At 37.3% G+C, this 19,304-nt stretch overlaps 1 protein-coding gene across 2 annotated transcripts in view; it reads right to left on the bottom strand.

Moving 5' to 3' along the window:
• FAM13A (family with sequence similarity 13 member A) overlaps positions 1–19,304 on the bottom strand; it is a 362,178-nt gene that overhangs the window by 269,969 nt on the left and 72,905 nt on the right. For both annotated transcript variants that reach the window (XM_030313445.1, XM_030313443.1), the window contains exon 4: positions 2,017–2,194. In XM_030313445.1, coding sequence (XP_030169305.1) covers positions 2,017–2,194 — 178 coding nt within the window. The remainder of the gene's footprint in view (positions 1–2,016; positions 2,195–19,304) is intronic.

Genomic DNA, 19,304 nt, shown 5'->3' with positions numbered 1-19,304 from the left:
ATTACATGATCATCTAAATTTAATAAACCTGTAACTAGGATTACATATTGAAAACCTATAATTTAAGAGTCACCCAGAAATCCAGAATACAGAGCACCAAACATTCATCTGCTGTTAGTGCATTTTCTTCCATTTTATAATTATATATTTCATAGCCAGTTATCTTTTTATATCTAAAATTTTATGTTCTTTCAAAAGTTAACATCTTCATATTTCATGAAGATGTTTCTTTATTTAAAAAAATCTTCCTCATCTATCGACTAGATAAGGTATTCACCTTAGGTATTAAGAAAAGCATTTCCTTTGTCTTTTAGTGGGTCTTGGTAAGAATTATCCTTGAATCTCAGCATTCCACTGATCATCTTTGTAACATGAATGGACTAAGTGTGGTCAAAAGTTGAAATGTCTACTTTTCCTTAACTTGGACAGAGGAACTTCAAAGACAACATAAGCCACTTCTGCCTCTTTAGAATCAATCAGATATAGGAGACAGTACAGTACTTGGTAAGAAGTTCAATAAACAGTTATCTGTTGTAAGAATTATACTCTATTTCAGTGTGAAAAGGACCTAGTAGTGACTTCCAGAACTGTAAGTTTAGACACACATACCAAGTAGATCACAACAAAGTACATATACTTAATGCTGTTGAACTATACACTTAAAAATAGTAAAATGGTAAATTTTGTTAGTGTATTTTACCATCAAAAAGGATAAAAGCTATACTAATCAGTAGAGCCTATAAAAACTCATTACTTGATATTTTTGATTGACTAATTGAAGCAAGTTACCAGAAATTCCAGATTAAGCCCAATCCAGTAAGTCAGCAATGAGGTATGGATCTGTGAGTTATAAAATGATCACTCTACTTACAAAATCATTTTCACCTCTTCTAGAATTTAGGGTTTCAAAATTATTGAACACTTTTCTAGTTATCTCTATTTCTTACATGTAGGTCACTAAACAAAGGTTTATTTTGAAGATAGGAGTAAAAATAAATACAGCCTAATACAAAGCTCTTGAGTAAGAAATTAGTAGAGGCTATGTGTGAGATATTTATTCATAAAACCCTAACATATCCTATGAAATGCTATTATTTAAAACTTAAATCTCTAAGGTTACAAAGGGGATAGTTATTAAGGTAGAACATCTCACCAGAGTAGGCTGTGAATGTCCTGGAACCCTGGAGTCACTATGATCTAAGTCAGAGTTTATATTTGGACAGTCATTCTGAGGATTGTACTATTCCTAGTTCTGGGCTGCTGAATGAGCTTAGCTGAGTATATAAACAAATACACTATTAAAAAAATTGCTGAGAATTTCTGACGGCTTTAAAAGCGGGAGCGTTCTTTGTTCTTATTACTAGAAGAAATGTGTTTGATATCAGTGGGGATTAATAGATTAATTAATAAGAGAGTTAAAAGCAAAGTCCCTGGATTGCAACATCATATTTTACACATCAACAATGAAATACCTTTAAGGAATAACAGGGAAAAGAAAATATGAAGTTTTACAAAAATTTTTATGGCCAGTGCTATAGCAGCCACCAAGGAGACTACTTTATTTCTAGTCTAGTTTATTCTTAGAAAACAAATGTAGTTGAGGTTACATTTTTCTGTCACTGACATATTGAGCTTGAATTTTTTTCATTTATTAGCAATGATTTTAACTATCACATTAAAAAATTATGCACTATATTATACTCCTTCCCTTTCTGCTAATCAATGTTTCAGATTAGAATTTTTAAATGCCCTTTTTTAGCAAAAGTAAAATGTATTTCCAGAATTTTAAAGGCAGTTGTTTGAAATATTACAAGTTATGGTTTCATGAAAGGCATATTTGCCTTCTTCAAAATTGGGATGAAAAACAAGGCTAAAATGCCCACTAGCAAGATAGAACTTCCCCATATTTTGACTTTTCAGTCTGAAATATGACTCTACATCCCAAATAATTTCAGGCAGTAACAAAGGGAAAAAGTAGTATGTGATAATATTAACAGCAAAGCTCCATTAACTTACTGAAAGCAATTTGGCCCAAATACAGTGGCGAGATTGTGAACATTCATGCGATTCTGCACATGGTGCTTGGCCACTTCTGTCAAGAACTGGCATAGGTACTTGAGGAGGCAGTAGTGGACATCTGGCAGCTCTTTTATTAATGCTCTTAAGCTACTGTCCTGAGCATCATTTCTGTCATCTGGAAAGAAAAAGAATAAAAAAAAATGCTCTCAGGCATATTTCATAGTAACAACAACAAAAGCACAGAGGCATAATATAGTCTAACATTTTATTCAGGAAAAAATTCCTGAAGACTTAAATATTAAGGCCATCAAAAGGTGCGGGGGGGCAGTTTTGCTTTTTCTTTGATTGTTGAGTTTCCTTGATGTTAAAGATTTACTAACTTATTCAAGACACTCCGAAAATCATGAGCTTTACTTAGTGCATTAAATGGGTTCATATTTCACTTCTGTGTGTTCCTTACCCAAAATTAAGACTGACTTTTTATCCATTTGAGTAAGGTCTTCAAGTTTGTTAAAAACAAGAATCTCTTGGTTGAATAAGATTTAATACAGGAGACATTTCTAGGTCACCATGAACAAAACTAAACTAGTGATCAGGAATCTAGATAGAGAAAACTGAAGGAAGCTATTTTTTTTAATGATCTATAATCCTATTTAGGCATGTACTGTATGTATGTATGTATGTACGTACGTACGTACGTATGTATTTAATTAATTTTTGAGAGAGTGAGAAAGCAAGCATGGCGAAGGGGCAGAGGAAGAGGGAGAGAGAGAATCTCAAACAGGCTCCACACTCAGCATGGAACCTGACACAGGGCTCTATCCCACGATCCTGGAATTTATGACCTGAGCCAAAATCAAGAGACAGAAGCTCAACTGAGTGGGCCATCAGGCGCCCCAGAGAAAACTGAAGGAAACTATCAATTTCTACATAGCTTTTTCTCTCTCCCATGTCACAGAGTTTAGAATTTGATATGTGCTTTTTATACAAAGCCTACTAACCTATATAAAGCCAAAAATATCTTACAGTGAGCCAAAATTCAGACACATATATGAAAAGTTTCCCTCAATTCTCAAAGATTTATGTAATTTGTCAATATTAAATACAGAAAAGTTATCTTAAAAAATTTTGTATACTATTTTCTTTCAGAGGCAAATATAAATCTTTTATAGCAAATACTTTAGGGGAATAATCATAATCCATCCTTTTAGGCACATGTCTAAGACAATGAAAACTTAATCCAGTTATAACTAACATACACTGGATTCCTTAACTTAGATAGGTCAGCTACTTTTAGCCAGTCAAGTGTTAAGAAACAGCAAAGTGAGGCAAATGTGTTGCAGTGGAAGAGGATTAGTCAGTGTTACAAAATGCATGCATAACATGATGCCACTGAAGGAGTGAAAACCTAGAGAACATGCAGAAAGTCACAGAAAGTGCTGCTGAGTGGCTGCAGTGCTAGGATTAGGAAGGTCAGGAGTCACTTCCTGGATTAGAATCCTCCTTCTGGCACTTGCTACCTGTGTGAACTTAGACTCGATACTAGACTTATTTATAAATATACTAACCTCATTTATAAATGGGAATATTAACTACCTCATTGGGTTGTGATGAGGACTGGATGAGTTTAAAGTTGGAAAGTACTTAATATTTTTCAAGTTTTTATTTAAATTCTAGTTAACAGTTGCAAAGTACTTAAAACAGAGAGGCTGACACACAGTAAGTGCTATGTAACTACTTGTTAAACAGAGCAACTTCTTTTACTTCACCGTCACTAATTTGGTTTTATGAGAACTGAGGTTTTAATGACATGTCTTTTAATATAATGAGCCCATTTCACCTTTATGAATGTTAGAATACGGGATGCTGCCAAAAAATAGCACTGCCAAAAATGTACAGACTTCAATCTTTGTTAAAATCGCTTTGGAGAACATTCCCTTTAAGACTGGAATAATGATTTCTCACTGACCACAAATGATGTGATCCAATAATGTATACAATGTATAAATAGTTTTCTTGATATTAGAAAATTTTATTTACTTTAAAAAAAGAAAGACATCATATTTAAATACTTTGATAATCCATAAAACCATGTGGTATGTTGCTTATGATGGCATTGTTTTCCACTGTATTATGATCTTGACTAGGTAAGAAATGGAAATAATTAAGTTTGGAGTGATTAAAAACTAATTGAAAACTACACATTTCTCAGCCCTTTGTGTTATAAAAATAAATATGAACTACAAGAAAATGAATTCGATTTTGCCCTTTTTATTTTCTTACAGTGACTAATCCAGAGTGAATCTGGATGTTTGCATGGGTGTGTACTGTCTGCCTAAAATTGTGGTTTAATTCCAGTATTTAGGAATACAAGCAACAACATTCTAACAGCCTTGATAATGGGCCATTAGCCTTCTGGCTCTGAGATGAAACTTCAGATCTTAAGTTAGACGATGTGTGAAGACACCAGATTAAATAAAACAAATATTGAAGACAGTTATGAGTTTATGACAATAACATCTTTCAAAGAGAAGGAGCACTTCCATCATTTACTTCCAAGTTTTGAAATACAATAGATAATTTTCCCAGAAGTAAAACTGACAAGTAACGGGAAGGGAGACAAACACACACAACCTAATTCCTTTATGGCATGAATGGAAGAATCACTAAATCTGTTCTGAAAGAGAAAAAGCAGTTGAGGAGAAAGTATCTTGTACGTGTTTCCTACCCCAAAGCATTTGTTTCCTATGACTCAGTGATTCACTCACTGGGCGAGTATGTGAGTGTCCTCTCCTTCACAGGCTTGAATGGCAACACACTGAATTTGAACCCTGAATGCTCATAATTTACTTCCTCTGTTCAGACATACTGACACTGCCGTAAAGATCTTAATTTATTAGCGTAACATTTGTCACCTCTTTTCCTACTAAGCACGTGCTAACATACTAGGACTCTGTAATTAGCACTATTTCTAGAAACGTGGTAAGTATCACTGCTATAGCCAGCCTGAAGTAATCTTACAGACAAGATTTCTTATACGTGAGAATAATTGTTCAACACCTTTAGGGGAGCCTTGTAGAAGTATGCCCAGCATAGCATCACTGGGCAGTTGGCAGTATTGGTGCAAATGTGCCTTTTGATGCCTGAGAGAAAAAGTTCATAGTAATTACTATTGCTTGCATTATTCTTTGATGTGCTGATACGTAAATATAATAAACATTGCCTTGTCATTCATACTCTTGCATTGATATTGGTAATTACAATGGCTTCCTCAAGGTCTCACATAAAAAAAAGTGAGCAATGTTTCTATTTTCATGCACATTTATTCATATATTATTTATGATACTTAGCACATGCTTTGTGCATCTGGCATTCTCTAATGCTAGGCATACAGTACAGAAAACAAACTTCATGCTTTTATGAAAGTTATATTCTAATGGGAGAGACAGACAGTCTAACTGTATATATGTGAGTGGTAACATCAGTGCTCTGAAGAAATATAAAGCAGACTAAGGGAGAATAAAGTGGAGTGACACAGGGAGGGAATGTTATTTCATTCAGCATGATCAGGGAAGGCCACTCTGATATGGTGACTGAGCAGAGAGCTGAAGGAAACAGAGAATTGTATGTTAAACAGTAGTAATGGCAATGGCAAAGGCCAAGTTTGGGAGGGTGGCAGGAAATGAAATTAGGAGACAGTGCGGTGGGGGCTGGGGGGGGGGGGGGAGAAAGAGCCAGGGAAGATCATTACAGTCTTATTATAAACCATGCTCCCCCGCAACCCTGAGTGAGAGTTTTGAGCTGTGAGGAGGCTGCATTTAAGAGGACCACCCTGGTTGCTGTGCTGAGTCTGGACTGTGGGGGGTGTGGGTCAGTAGAGGCAATGGAAAGCGGGCAGCTGAGCTGGGAGACTCCACAGTCCCTGAGAGAGAGGCTGGTTGGCCTGGAGGAGGTTGATAGCAGTGGGATGGTAAGACATGGCCAATTCTGGATATAGTTTGTATCTTGTTTGTTTTATATATGCAAGTTCTTTGTTTTCTATGTGAAAAATACATGAATGGAATACACATTCAATCATTCAACAAATATTTACTGGATGGCTATTCTGTGTCTGGCACAATTCTAAGTGTTTAGGATACATCAGCAAACACAGCAGAAACCCCTGCCCTCAGGGAACTTATGTTCTAGTAGGTGTGACACTGAACAGTAACTACAGTAATAGGGATAGAGGGAATTCAGAGTCCTGGCCCTGGGGTGATGGTGGTAATTACAATTATATACACGCTTTGTCAGCAAGGCCTCATTGAGAAAGTATTTGATGTTTATTGTCGGTTAATGTAAAAAATTCGCAAACCAGCAGATGTAAGCTCATTCAGAGTTGGAGGCTGAGGTGTAAACATCTTTTAAATTCCCTCAATGCCTTGCATATAAAAAGTGATAAAGAAATAGTTTAAATAGAATGATGCTTTTAAGATACATAGAGAGTAAGACAAACTAGTATAGAAATAAAAAGACATATATATTCCAAATTTTGAAGAAATGTGGAATAATTTAGTCCATTTATACAACCAGCTGGATTGAAGTGTTGAGTAGGAAGGGGATCACAGAGGATCCAAATGATAACAAAAGTGTCATTTGATGGTCAAAGGGTAAGGACACTCAGCAATGAAATTCCACACAAGAAGAAGTGAAACGCACCTCTGCAGTTGTACTGAAATATTTTAACTGTTTAAACTTGTAGTTATCTCTAGAATTAAACTGGAATAAGAATTAGAGTATGTTATAATTCACGAGGCAAAAGGTTTAAGAAAACTTTGCAGATGGAATAGTGGTTAATAATTGAAATAGTCATCATTTTCCTTGACATTAATCTTTTCATAGGACAAGAACTTTCTGTATTAAAGAGTCACTTGAAATTATACAAGTTTTCCTGAAAGTTTGCATTTGCTGTTGGCTAAATTTGAACCATTTCTCAAGCTAAAAAACAACTGCACAATGAGCACAGTATATATAGTATACAGAGGAAACTACTCAGCACTTAAAGACTGTACCATAAAAACTTTTGTTCCAGATTAAGTAGCAAACATTGAACCACGTGGCCAGTATTTGTTCTCATTAAAAAAAGATTATGATCATAATCAGTAATGCTGAACCTATTCCACGGGATGGCACTTAACTCTAATCTGGACATTCATCCTGGTGTTTGTCACATGCTTTGACTTTTCAGTGACCATGAAGTTATACTCTACTTACAGCCTTAGGCTCAAGGAGAAAAAACAACAACAATAAAAAGAGCAAACTGCTAATCTCTACCACGATATATCTCAGAGCCACGAGAAGGTCAGCCATTAAAAGAACCAAAATATTTAGCCTCATGGCGCCAGATTTATCGAAGTAGCTTTTTATTTCCTCATTAAGCCTCACAAAGGATTCATGAAAACTTGCTAATCTGTTAGAACAATAATAAGTGTTGCTGATTTTGAAGATGAGGAAAGGTCACAAGCCTGAGCATGTGGAAGCCAAGAAGAAACCAGCAAGAAAACAGGGATCTTGGCCTTACGACTGCATGAAATGGAAAAGTGCCAAGGTTCCAAATGAGCCTGGAAGCAGCTTCTCCCCTGGAACCTTCAGATAAGAACCGAGGCTGATTGACATCTGGGTTTGGCCTTGTGAACCTGGAGCAGAGACACCAGCTGGGACCACAGACTTCTTACCCACACAACAGTGAGGTAATTTGTGTGGTTTTAAGCCACTCAATTTGCAGAAATCTGTCACAGTAGGAATAGGAGCCTAGTATATCTCCAGTTAGAATGAGACTGAAACAGAGATTAACTTGTCCATGTTCACACAGTACCAAGTAGCCAAGCTATAAATCAGGTATGGCAGTAGGACCTCAGAGCATATGATCTGATCAGTATGCACTAACAAACTTAGATATAGTTATCATTGTTACAGAGCAACTACCACACTGTCTCATACATGTAAATGTTTAACAAAAGTTTCCTGAATCAGCAAATGAACAAGCAAAATTGCTGAGTATTGGGGGGGGGGGTAGTCTTAATTCATTTATGATACATTATAGCTTCTTAGGTCCTGAGGTGTATGGGAGGAGCATTTTAATAAAAGCCTACACGAATGTCTAGGCACAAAATTCTTTGTAGAATACGTGAGAACAAAACATAAGTTACATTTCTTTCTAAATATGCATTTGTAAACAATAGGAAAAAGAATCATAAAACGCCAGCTACACTGGAATACACTGGGTTTTACCCTTGTATTTCATACCCCAGGAATGGAATCACTTCTTTAGTGTGGCGAGAAGCTTATCTAAACAACATAATTATATTTTCTGGTTACCAGAATTGGTAGATATCTATGTAAAAGTAAAGGTTCTATTTTTACAGCTCTCTTAGAATCCTTGCCAATGACAAAGTTCTCAAGGCCTCACACAAATTTCTCAAAGGGTGTGATGATAAAGTGACTAATAAAATTTAATCAAGTGCAGTCTATTCTTAGATATTAATGAAACTACAAATCTTATTCTGATTAGATTCTACAAGACTCACAGGTGTGTTTACTACAAATTAGCCAATATCTACACTGACACTCCTGGCTCCCAGAATGAACCTGCATGGAAAGGCAAAGGCCTGTAGGATAAAAAAAGAATTTGATGATACTTTACTTTTCAGTCCCATGACAAAATATTCCTAATGATGCCTAAATAGTATATCAGCAAGTCTATTCCGTGGGCACTTACTGAGTGCTGAGTGCTTGTTAATGGGGACAAGCTGACATAGATAAAAAGATAAGAAACACATGAAACAGTCCATCTAAAGTCAAAACTGCGAGTTCACATCTAGGCTAGATGTTAGACACAAGCATTTAACAGCTAAAGAACCTGTTTATGTGGGAATGTCAGTACACAGGAGAGTAAAAAAAGCAATCGCAGCACTTAGGAAAGGGAGCCTCCTACAATATAATATGTGAATTTTTAACAATACTGGCAATATCCCAGCTAACAAAGCTTGGCTCTTTCCATAAATCTAGTTCTATATTAAAGAGGCAAAGTACAGTAAGTGTGTAATTTCAGTGGAAATCATTTTACCACCAGTTCCCACCCTCTAAAACCCTAGTGATCCAATGCTCAGCTGTAACTGGACTTATTTGGTGTCATAGGAGGTACACCAACAAACCCAGTTTTTAAGTCTATTTTGGATGTTGCTTCCTTCTCCCTTAAGTCCTCAAATTATTTATGGAATCAGTGTAAAGGTTGATAATTTCCACAGGTTTAGCAAAATACTGGTATTCAAAATACAGCTTGACAGAGTTAGGGCTGAGCTAGAGGCAACTAGCAGGCCAATCATTTGTCATCCCTTCAAATTGATATTCTTTTAACTTCATTACATTTTTTACATGAGTTGATTTCCCAATACAAATAATATATATATTATATATATCACATAATGTATATAATATACATTTATATATATATATTAATTTACTGGCTGTTCTTTTTCTCTTCCAGCTCAAATAAGATGCTCTTCACATAAAAACATTAGTGAAAAATGCAGAATTTACTGGAGATTTCATCAACTCACAATTCATTCTAAAAATCTCCAACAGACATTATCTTGTTGGCCCTTAAGCAACCGGTCTTCTCTCTCTTTGTCCTCTTCAAGTTTATAATTCATCTGCTATTACAATTCTACTGCCTCGACTACAAGGATAACTAAAATTAAAAACAGATAATAATAGGTGTTGGCAAAGATGATGAAAAATCAAACCTTCATTTATTGATGATGAGAATGTAAAATAGTACAAGTATTTTGGAAAACCATTCCTTAAAATGTTAAACAATGTCACCCTGTGACCCAGAACTTTTACTCCTTGGTAGATACCAAGAGAAATGAAAACACATGTCCCTACAAAAACTTGTACATAAATGTTCATAACAGTATTATTCAGCCAAAAGGTGTAAATAACCCAAATATCCATCAATGGATAAATGTGATATATTCATACAACAGAATACTAACCAGCCATAAAAAGGAATAAATTACTGATGTTCCAACATGGATGAAACCTGAAATATACACTAAGTGAAAAAAATCTGTCACAGAAGACCACATACTGACTCCATTTACATGAAATGCCCATAAATCTAGGCAAATTTATGTAGCTAGAAAGATTAGCACATGCCTAGGGCTGAGAGAAGTGGGAGAGGTGGAGAGGAAGGGAGGAGAGTGCCCACTAAAGGGTTTAGAGTTTCTTTTTTTTTTTTTTTTTTTTTTGGAGTGATAAAAATGTTTCAAAACTAGATAGTAGTGATTGTTGTATTCTGAATATACTAAAAGCCACTGTATACTTCATTTATTTATTATTTATTATAATTTATTGTCAAGTTAGCTAACATACAGTGTATGCAGTGTAGCCTTGGCTTCAGGAGTAGATTTGCATAATTCATTACTTATATACAACACACAGTGCTCATCCCAACAAGTGCCCTCCTCAATGTCCCTCACCCATTTTCCCTGCCCCTCCCCAACCACTGCCCATCAACCCTCAGTCTGTTCTATGTATTCACTGTATACTTTAACAGGGGCAATTTTATGGTGTGTAAATTGCATCTCAATAAATTTGTTCTAAGGAAACTATGTTGGCTTTAAAATCAAGTATAAGATGGGGCTCCTGGGTGACTCATTCAGTTAAGTGTCCAACTTTGGCTCAGGTCATGATCTCGCAGTTCATGAGTTTGAGCCCCGTGTTAGGCTCTGTGCTGAGAGCTCAGAGCCTGGAGCCTGCTTCAGATTCTGTGTCTCCCCCTCTCATTGCCCCTCTCCTCTCATGTTCTGTGTCTCTCTCTTTCTCAAAAATAAACAAACATTTAAAAAATATAAAAAAGGTCTCCTGGGTGGCTCAGTCAGTGAAGTGTCTGACTTTGGCTCAGGTCATGATCCCCCAGTTGGTGAGTTGGAGCCCCTCATCGGGCTCTGTGCTGACAGCTTAGAGCCTGGAGCCTGCTTGAGATTTTGAGTCTCCGTCTCTCTCTGCTCCTCCCCTGCTCACACTCTGCTCCTCTCTCTCTCCCAAAAATAAACATTAAAAAAAAACTAAATAAAATCAAGTATAAGTCAGTGGAGACCTTTTAAAGATAAGCTTATCTACTTTTCCTAATACCTTACTAAAATGACAATGAAAGAACTAAGAAATATAAGCCGTCAAGATAAAAAGAACAGCTGACAATAGTAAAGATCTTTACAAAGTTACATACATGTGAGTATACATATACACATGCACACACACATTCAAAACCAGTTGTTCTAATGCAGATTAACTGTTCAGCCATGGGCTCTCTATCCAAGTTTGCATAATCCCACTCACTACTTAATGTTATCTGGTACAGTCAAAAAGGAAAATAAAGATTTGTATGCATACTTAGCAAACAAAATATCATCTAGTTGTCAAGATCTACAGTCTTAGACATCATGGGGGGTTATAAACACAAATAAGGTTTTCCTGTCACATGGATCTAGGAGGGAAGTAGAACTGGAATATCATCAAAATGTGTAGTCAGGTTTGGAAACCTCCAATTTATTCCAGTGGAGGTCTTGCAGAAACCTGATTGACTGGTTCCTTGGGCAAATATGCAAGTGGCAACCTTTAACTCTTTGGGTTTAGGTCTGCCCAGAAACACGGAATAGTTTATATATTTGGCATTGCTTCTAGGAAACCTAAAAAGCACATAATGAAAATGGAAAGGGCTTAAATATGGAGTTTTAGTATAATGATTCTGTTTTTCATAGAAACAAATTTGAAGGTTGAATAATTTCAAAAGAAGAGGAACTTCTCAGTAAGAAGGAATTAAACCCAGGGAAGGAAATATGTCATATGCTTGCTATGGAGCTCATACTATCCAAGAAGAGATTACTTAATAAGTAGAATTGTAACTAACCAACATTTGCATGGTACTGTAATATTTTCAAGGCAGGGCACCTGAGTGGCTCAGTATGTTAAGCATCTGACTTCGGTTCAGGTCACGATCTCACGGTTCATGAACTTGAGCTCTGCCATCAGGCTCTCTGCTGTCAGCACATAGCCTGCTTTGGATCCTCTGTCCCCCCTTTCTCTCTGCTCCTCTCCCACTTGCACAGTCTCCCTCAAAATAAACTTAAAAAAATTTGCAAGGCAAAACCACTCAGCTAACCTCCAACAATAAAAATGGCATTATGATACATAGTATGTATAAAAGACAGGCTTAACTCAAACTCACCCTGGTGAATTCCTCACGTAATGAAGAAAAACATAACTCAATCTTAGGCACAACTCAGCTTATTAAATTAGGTTTCTTTACAATTAGGCATTGTACTGATTGAAATGGTCCTGTTATTAGGGTGCTTTTCTTTAAAAAACAGTTGCTGACTAAATTATCAAATTCTCATAAACTAAAATTCACAGGCTTGTAACTCGCACATATTGTTTGCACAGCTGCTACTATAAAATTCTGTTCCATTTAAAATCAAGTACAGGGGGAGAAAAGGAAAGGGAGAATGTCCATTTTAAGAAAAGGATTGATCACTTGTATTTATCTAATTAAATCTGCTTCCCAAGAACCCACTAAAATGACAGCAAAAGATGTTTAAAAAGTATACGCACAAAAAAAGGGCAAAAAAAGAACAGCAGAGGAGAGAGAGGGAGATGAGATTTCAAAGACATTTGGAAGTGAATGCAAGGGACTGAAAACCCCAGTCTGTTCTAAGGCCTGTCGAGGCTCACAGGAGCCTCCACCACCCTGTACATCCAGGCAAGCATGCGGTTAGGCAGGAGGGCTGAGGCTTAGTCCATGCATAATGTCAATGGATTCTTACACTCTGGAGATAGTGAAGGGCTAGAGCAAGGAGCATAATTGAAAATCTGAGGACCAGTGAAAAGACCCTGCTTAGAAAGAATGGGTGCATTAGCACACTTCCTACTTCCGTGCTCTTGAGGAACAAGATGGATGAAGAGAAAACTATGTCCACGTATAGACATTTGTGGGTCCCCAAATCAAATAGGCTACATTTCCCTCCATCTATACCCACTATCTAATCCTCCTAAAGCAAAGTATATCCGTAGACAAGCCCACTATCCCCATATACAAATGTTTCTCTTAAATCCTATCATCCAAGATCACCCATGTTTACATGAAGAAATGCAAGAAATCCCACAACACAAATATAAGGAAAAGAAAACTATAAACAACAACAACAACAACAACAACAAACTTGCTGGTATCCTCAGAAAGATAAGATTAAGAATAGGATTCTATAAAAAGAATAGAGTGCTTTGAAAAAGAAATAGCACTAATATTTTGGATATTAACAATATAAAAACTAAAATTTAAAAAACAAGCTTGGAAAATAAAGTTGAGAAAATTGCATAGGAAATAGAATTAAAAGACAGTGATAAGACAATAAGCATTCAAGACGGTGATATAAAAAGATCCTGAAACTATCTCCTCCCACAGACACAACCAATCTAAAGCTACATATGGAACAATTTCCTCTGAAAAAGACCTGAGAAACAGTGTAACAGCAACTGCACAAGTATGAAAGAAGCACACTGAGATGGGTAGGAGAGACAGAGACATTCTTCCCCCACCCACAGAAAAACCCACTTCAGGTACAGGAACCCACAATACAGAGGGATTTCAAAAATATGTGACTTCTTCCTGAGAAGCAAGGAATTTGTGTCCCACATCAGGCACCCCAACCCTTGGGACCTACAATGGAGAGATAGGCTGCCAAAGCATCTGGCCTTGAAAACCAAGAGGGCTTAAATCCAGAAGAACCATAGAGCTGTAGAGAATGGAGAACCCACTCTCAAAGGGTATGTATGCAGATCCATTTGCCCCAAAATCCAGTGCACAAGTAGTATGAATAGTACATAGACCTTATGTGAAGAAGATCCACTTGCTAGTCTTAAAGCCTCTGCTGGAGAGACAGGAACCTATTGAGACTCTCTGGGGATGGAGCCATTGGCAGGTGCAATTTTTGTGTTATTCTACCTTGGTAGTACAAGTGGTGGTTGGTGCTATGTTGGTACTCTCTAACCTGCTAGCACTGGTAGGTATACTGCTGCCACAGAACCATCAGGCCAAGTAGGTGAATTCCCTGCCCCTTGTGCCACAGCTGCAGGTGCATGCAGCCCACACATGGGATGCCCCTTGAGCACCTGGTTCTAGAAGCCAGGGGGGAAACACACATCTGGGCCCTCTGGGCCAACTTCCACACATGGCCAGTCCTTCAAGACTAGGAGAGGTAGCTATTTTGCCTAATATGTAGAAATTAACAGAGAAAAGTCAAACAAAATGAGGAAGCAGAGGATATGTTCTAAAAGAACAAGGCAAGCCCTCAGAAAAAGACCTCAATGAAATGGAGATAAAAAAAAAAAAACTACTTGATAAATCAGAGCAATAGTCATAGATACTTATAAAACTTGAAGCATGGAAGAACACAGAACTTCAACAAAGACAGAAAACATAGCAAAATACCAAACTGAAGTCACAGAGCAGAATATGACAGCTGAGCTGAAGAATACACTAGAACTGTTCAAAAGCAGACTAGACTAAATACAAGAGTGGATCACTGACCTAGATGACAAGGCACCAAAAATCACCCAGAGCAGCAAAAAGGAAAAAGAATTAAAAAAAAAAAAAAAAAAAGGAAGATAGCTTAAGGGTCCTACAGTACATAAGGAGAATAACATCTCCCTTATAGAGGACCCAGAAGGAGAAGAAAAAGAAAGGGGGCAGAAAAAATTATTTGAAGAAATAATGGTTGAAAAGCATGGAAACAATCTAAAGGTTAACAGATGCATGGATAAAGAGACACACACACACACACACACACACACACACACACTGACACTATACAAAGGAATACCACTCATCCATAAAAAAAAGGAAGTCTTGTGATCTACAACAATGTGGATGTACCTTGAAGGTATTATGCTAAGTGAAATATGTAACACAAAGACAAATATATATGATATCACTTATATGTGGAATATAAAAAATAAGACGAACCAAACTCATAGATACAGAGAACAGACTGGTGGTTTTCAGAGGGGAGGGACTTGGGGAAAGGCTAATATAATGTTATCTACTAATTTTGCCTCAAAAAAAGAAAAAGAAAGATAGCATAGGATAATTTCCAAGACCCAAAGAGGGTATTTTCCACACAGGATGGACTTAGAGTGCTGAGAACAATACACTGAAAAAAAGACTCCAGGAAATAGCAGGTCCAAGAAGGAAGACAGGTAAGAGATTCTCAGAATCAGCCCTGCAACCAAATTAGATGGGAACAGAAGAAAAAGGGCCAAAGAGGAATCTCCCCAGAAATAAAGAATTGATAAATTATTTGAAAAGCTTTGAAAGGTTAGTGGATTTATTGGAAAATTTTTGCAGTTTGAAAAAATCTGCAGATAGGTTTATAGAAAATTATGTGAGTGAAAATGTAAGACACATAACATCTCACACATACACACATACCCTTATGTAGTCATAACAAGTCAAATATTAATTAGGACATCAACTAAACTTGTGATACAACACTACTGGGAGAAATTGCTCGTTGGAAGAGACAATGTAACAGCTAATTCTACATATTTCATAAGCAGAAGTGATGATATAATGTCTGCAAGAAATTAAGATATAACATTGTAAGAATATTCTCAAATGGAAGCAAATACCAAGGAACAGCTAAATAAATGAAATCTGATTTCCTCTAGGAAAGAATTGAGGACTTCCAAAGGGTGTGTAGGGGTTGGCTGGTTTTCCTTACTAGTCTCTTAATTTCATTTGATTTTTGTTAAAGAACTATATGCATCTATTACATAAAATAATTTCTTTTAATAAAGGAAAAATATGTCCAAGAGAATGAAGACGTATTTTAAGAAAGTAATAAAGTTATTTAGGAATTGGCATTTCAGTATTTGATTAATTTTATTGAAAGATTACCAAATCCAACTAGATTTACATCCCACCCAACACATTCATTACGCTTACTGTTGGAATCATGTGCCTGTTTTCCAAACACCTCTGTTCATGTAATCCTCTCTTCCTAGATTACACACTACCTATGGGAATTCTACCAGTCATCCAAAGCCCAGGTGAAGTACTACCTTCCTCTGATCATCTGTTTTAGAAGGGATCCCTCCCCTTCTCAACCCTACTTCTTTTCCGTGTATCCTGGCTCACTATTACTTCTTCTATTCCCAAACAAAACTGGAAGCTCATTGCTGGCAGGACAGTACCCTAATTTTTTATGGGAGCAATAGTAAAGCAAATGCCTTCACCTCAAAAATTGAGAAGAAATTTTTATTTTTGAGTGAGTGAGTGAGTGAGTGAGAGAGAGAGAGACAGAGAGATCATGAGAAGGGGAGGGAGCAGAGAGAGGGAGAGAGAATCCTAAGCAAGATCTGCACTGTGAGTGCAGGGCCTGAAGTGGGGCTTGAACTCAATGAACTGTGAGATCATGACCTGAGCTGACATCAGAAGTCAGATACTTAACCAATTGAGCCACCCAGGCAGTCCTAGAAGGAATTTTTTAATTGCCAATTTCTTTTTTTTTTTTTAATATTTATTTATTTTTGAGACAGAGAGAGACAGAGCATGAACGGGGGAGGGTCAGAGAGAGAGGGAGGCACAGAATCTGAAGCAGGCTCCAGGCTCTGAGCTGTCAGCACAGAGCCCGATGCGGGGCTCGAACTCACGGACCGTGAGATCATGACCTGAGCCGAAGTTGGACGCTTAACCGACTGAGCCACCCAGGCGCCCCTAATTGCCAATTTCATATACATAACAGGCAATGTTTATTTGCAGGCTTCAATTTCCATTAAAATCATATAACAAACAAAATAAAAATTAACTGGCAGTCAATACAAAAACATTCCCAAGTCCATCTTGTGTGATTTGCCAACTCAACCAATAATCAAAAGTACAAGTAGTTTCAATTAATTTGGGTAAGAATTTTGAAATCCTTATTTGAACCCCAAACTGTGGCCTTTTGTTACTCTTTTCTACTCTTTCTTAATTATTAGGCAGGAAGTGTACTTATTCTTCTATAACACTTTTGTGATTTTTTTTTTTTTTTAAGAGATGGAAAAGGTAGGATACAGAAAAGGTAAAGAGACCAGGGTTAAGCTTGAAAGTAAAGAAGTGGGGGGAACTGCACTAAATGGCTTGCCTTCTTATAATCAAGAAAACAAAAGGCAGAGGCACAGGCTGAGGATGAACTGGGACATAAGCATGGGGGAAGGAAGACTACTATGAAAATGTGGATTCCTACATCCCATCTCTATAGAGGATGATTTAATTGGCATATGACAGGACTTGATCTCTGGGAATTTTCAAAGCTTCCCAGGTAATTCTTATGGGCTGCCACAGCTTAACATTTATTAAATGGCTTAACATTTATTAAATATTTATTTATTTATTTTTGTTCTCAATTTTGCATGGATAATCTCAGTTTCCCCAATAAGCTCAGGAAGTAAATACTACTTTATTTTTTTTTTTTTAATTTTTTTTTTCAACGTTTATTTATTTTTGGGACAGAGAGAGACAGAGCAAGAACAGGGGAGGGGCAGAGAGAGAGGGAGACACAGAATCGGAAACAGGCTCCAGGCTCCGAGCCATCAGCCCAGAGCCTGACGCGGGGCTCGAACTCACGGACCGCGAGATCGTGACCTGGCTGAAGTCGGACGCTTAACCCACTGCGCCACCCAGGCGCCCCAAAGTAAATACTACTTTAAAGGTTAAGGAAAGGCTAGGGAAACTAGGAGTGGTGGTTTTAAAATGTCCACAAAGCCTGACACTTTCCCCTTTAAAAGAGGGCACCAAATCCTCCTCCCCTTGAATACAGGCCAAATTCATGACTTGATCTTCATGAATAGAACATGGTACGGATGGTGCTGCTTGTCTTCTGAGGCTCAGTCACTGAAAGGATGGCTTTCATCTCTTTCGAGTTGGTCATACCAGGGGAAGCCAGCCAGCAGCCAACGGGAGAGATTGACAGAAAACGGAGCTGAGGCCTCTCACCAAGAGCCAGCACTAAACTGCCAGCCACGTAAGGGAATCACCTTGGAAGCACATCTTCCAGCCCCAGTTAAGCTTTCCGATAATTGCAGCCCTTGACGGTTCTGGACCACAACTTCCTGGCAGACTCTGAACCAGCACTGTCCAGCTAAATCACACCTAAACTCCCAACCCACAGAAACAGTGAAGGAAAATAAGTGTTCACTGTAGTTTTAAGCCACTAAGTTTTAGAACAATTGTTACATAGCAATAGATAGCTAATCACTAAGGCACAAGGTTCATTTGGTCATATTCATGCAGCTAACAAAAGGCAAATGGAGATTTGAAACTAGTCAGAAAGGATCCAGATCTTCTGCTCTAAGCCATGTGCTAGAATTTCTTTCTTCAAAATGAAGATTATCCTGCCTATACCTTATTAGAGCTGGTGCTGGAATCAAAAGATACTATATAAATAAAACATACGCAGCTATTAAACTGAATAGTGAGTAGGTACTCAGCATCTATTATTACCACTAAAAAACATAAATTCTTAAAGAGAATATTAAAACAGGGACTGAAAACACACAAGAAATTATCTATATAAAGGAAACATACCCCCATAAAAAGTTTTGCCATGGCAGATCATTTATTTTAAATTCATTTGTTACTTCTAGGTGTGCTAGTCCTTTAAAACTTCTAGAACAAAAACATCAATTCTGTAGTAATGTCTCACCTAATTAGCATCCACTACAGGATTTTGTTACTTTTTACTCATATACCTATCAATTGCCATACATTTTTAAAAACAGTGTTATGGACTAAACTTTGTCCATACAAAACACACAGGTTGAAGCTTTAACCCCCAAACTGACTGTATTTGGAGATAGGGCCTTAAGGTAATTAAGGTCAGATGAGGCCACAAAGGCAGGATCATAATCCAACGTGGTGTCCTTGTAAGAAAGGGAAAAGACACCAGGAGAGCTCACACACAGAGAAAAGGCCATATAAGGACACAGTGAGAAGGTATCATCTGCAAGCCAAGGAGGGAGGTCTTATCAGACACCACCCCTGTAGGCACTTTGATCTTGGACTTCCAGCCTCCAGAACTGTGGTGATAAAATAAATTTCTTTTGTCTGGATGAGTCCACATAGAGGACTATAAAATTCACATCTTTAGCCTTCATCCCTTTCTCCTAAGCACTGACATTCATTTTATTCATCTATTTAAAATAAG

The sequence above is a fragment of the Lynx canadensis genome, chromosome B1 (assembly GCF_007474595.2).
Source record: "Lynx canadensis isolate LIC74 chromosome B1, mLynCan4.pri.v2, whole genome shotgun sequence".
NCBI classification, from domain to species: Eukaryota; Metazoa; Chordata; class Mammalia; order Carnivora; family Felidae; genus Lynx; species Lynx canadensis.
Note: the sequence above shows the minus strand (reverse complement) of the source record. Positions and strands in the feature narration are given on the sequence as shown.